The 2,943-nt window shown below is 38.9% G+C and overlaps 1 protein-coding gene across 1 annotated transcript in view; it reads left to right on the plus strand.

Annotated features, from left to right (window-relative positions):
• The first annotated feature begins 654 nt into the window (after positions 1–654).
• Positions 655–2,943, plus strand: part of DNAH6 (dynein axonemal heavy chain 6) — a 447,135-nt gene continuing 444,846 nt past the window's right edge. Inside the window, exon 1 of the mRNA XM_007948902.2 lies at positions 655–879. Within this exon, the coding sequence (XP_007947093.1) occupies positions 655–879 (225 nt within the window). The remainder of the gene's footprint in view (positions 880–2,943) is intronic.

Below are 2,943 nucleotides of genomic sequence, written 5' to 3' on the forward strand. Positions count from 1 at the left end.
GGGCTATCTACTTCTGTAGAGATACCACCTCGGAAACCCAAGGAGGGGTCTTTATGAGTCGAGTCCACTCAACTGCAATGAGTTTGCTTTTTTTTACTCAAAGTGTGAGATTCAGAAACCACATTTTAACAAGCTCCTCGAGTGACTGTTACGTACATAAAAGCTAGAGGAGCACTGTTCTTGGCCTTAGTCCTCACCTCTTTTTCCTTTGTTTGGTTTCTTCATGGATATGTAGGAGAGATTTCTCAGCCTACCTGTATTAGAATTACTTGCATTTTGAACAAGCTTCTTAGGAGATGTTTTCATATTCAAAGGTGGGAAACACTGGTCTCCGTACTATTTTATGATCTTCATCTTTTCACATCTAGACCTGTGGTAACATCAGGATCACCCAGAAGCTTGTTAGAAATACAAATTCTTGGGCTCCACCCTAGCTGCAGGGATTCCTGGAGAATAGCCCATTTCCTAGTTTTCATTTCTCTAGTTCAGGTTCAGTTTGGAAACACGGGGTTAACTTTGAGAGGTTTTCTTTGAGGATGAGCGAATTTTGCTCTTTGTAGTCCTTAAGTCTCTCTCTGGTATACATCCTCCCTCAATCCTTTGACTTGACTTCTCATTATTCTTTTCCTGTCCCTACCTTTCACAGGATTAAGGATGGCTTTTCAGGCCACAGACAGTGACCTCGACCTGAGAAGTACTGAAGAACAGGTAGAAACTGCTATGCATACAAGACTGAGTAGTTTAAGAACAAAGGGAAGGCTAAGTATCATAGCCCCCATAGAAAAGGCATCCGATATGCAGGTCCTGACATTTAGACATGTTACAAAAGCTCAGGAGAAGACAAGAAAACGACAGCAGCGGATAAAACTGGAACCCCTGGTAAGTGCGAAAGCCAGCAAGTTAGTCACTTTTTGGCTACAGAGGAAGGTGCAAAATTGATTTGGGGGATGGAAGTAATTTTGCGACTCTTAATTATTTGTCAAAGAAGAAATGAAAGCCTGGAAGTTAGACTTGTTTGTCAAGTTGTAAATACTGAAAACATTTATTAAACAAATAACGAATGAGGTCTAGGCACTGTTTGAAGTTAAGGAATAGAGCAGTGAACAAAGTTTTCTAGTGGATAAATTGCTCTCTGGAGTTTTATGTACCCCAAGAAGCTAGATAATGTGAAGAAGAACAAAGTATCAGGATTGGAGGAAGACTCATTAACAACCTGCCATATGCAGATAACACAACCTTGCTTACTGAAAGTGAAGAAGACTTGAAGCACACTCATGAATATCAAAGACTACAGTCTTCAGTATGGATTATACCTCAACATAAAGAAAACAAAAATCCTCACAACTGGAGCAATAAGAAATATGATAATAAATGAAGAAATGATTGAAGTTATCAAGGATTTTATTTTACTTGGATCCACAATCAACATCAATGGAAGCAGCAGTCAAGAAATCAGACGTTATATTGCAGTGGGCACATCTGCTGCAAAAGACCCCTTTAAAGTGTTTTTTGCACTTTGAAGGCTAACATGCACCCAACCCAAGCTATGGTATTTTCAGTTGCCTAATAATGCATGTGAAAGCTGGACAGTGAACAAGGAAGACCAAAGAAGAATTGATGCCTTTGAATTTTATTACTGAAGAATACTGAAAATATCATGGATTGTCAAAATAAATATCTGTCTTGGAAGAAGTGATTGCTGATTCCATCCATGGGTGTTGATTGTGGATCCAAGTAAAAGGAAATCCTTGGAAATTTCAGTCTTTTCTCTGTTTATTATAATGTTGCTTATTGACCGAAGGATTTTTGTTTTCTTTATGTTGCGGTGTAATCCCTACTGAAAGCTGTAATCTTTGATCTTCATCGGTAAGTATTTCAAGTCATCTTCACTTATAGCAAGTAAAGTTGTGTCATCTGCCTATCTCAGGTTGTTAATGAGTCTTCCTCCAATGTTGATGCTGCATTCTTCATCATACAGAGCACTTTATCAGATTATTTTCTAACTATGCAAATTGAATAAGTATGGTGAAAGGATGCAACCCTGATGCACACCTTTCCTGATTTAAAACAGTATCCCCTTGTTTTGTTTGAACAATTGTCCCTTGATTTATGTACAGGTTCATCAAGAGCACAATTAAGTGTCCTGGAATTCTCATTCTTTGCAGTGTGGTCTGTAATTTGTTATGATCCATATAGTTGTATGCCTTTAAATAGTCAATAAAACACAAGTAAACATCTTCCTGGTAGTCCTTGCTTCAGCCAAGATCCATCTGACATCAGCAATGATATCCCTTGTTCCACATTTTCTTCTAAATCCAGATTGAATTTCTGACAGTTCCCTGTCAATGTACAGCTGCAAACCTTTTAGAATTATCTTCAGCAAAATTTTACTTGCATGCATTATTAATGGTAATTGTTCAATAATTTCTGCATTCTTCTGCATCACCTTTCTTTGGAATGGGCACAAATATGGATCTCTTCCAGTCAGTTGGCCAGGTAGCTATGTACTAAATTTCTTGGCATGAACAAGTAAGTGCCTCCAGCTATATACCTGTTTGTTGAAACATCTCAATGGATCAATTCCTGGAGCCTTGTTTTTTTTTTTTTTTAATTGTGATTTGGATGAAAGTTTACAGAGCAGATTCACTTTCCATACAGCAATTCACACACATGTTGTCTCATGTCATTGACTACAATTTACCTCAATGCAACAGCTCCCCTCCCACTTCCTCCCAATAATTACCTCTTCCCTGTGTCCATCCCTCCATGCACTCCTGTCCCCTGAACTGTCTCCCAGTGCATAAACAGCCCTTCTTTCTCCCATGATTGTTCTCTCTAAGGAGTGTATCTACCTCAGGTACATGTTCAACTCATATGCCTGTCTTTTGTTTGGCTGGAAGCCACAGGTGTGGGTTCAATACCAGATCTGAAGGGCAGCTAGGG

The sequence above is a fragment of the Orycteropus afer genome, unplaced genomic scaffold (assembly GCF_000298275.1).
Source record: "Orycteropus afer afer isolate SDZICR_OR568_19922 unplaced genomic scaffold, OryAfe1.0 scaffold00231, whole genome shotgun sequence".
NCBI classification, from domain to species: domain Eukaryota; kingdom Metazoa; phylum Chordata; class Mammalia; order Tubulidentata; family Orycteropodidae; genus Orycteropus; species Orycteropus afer.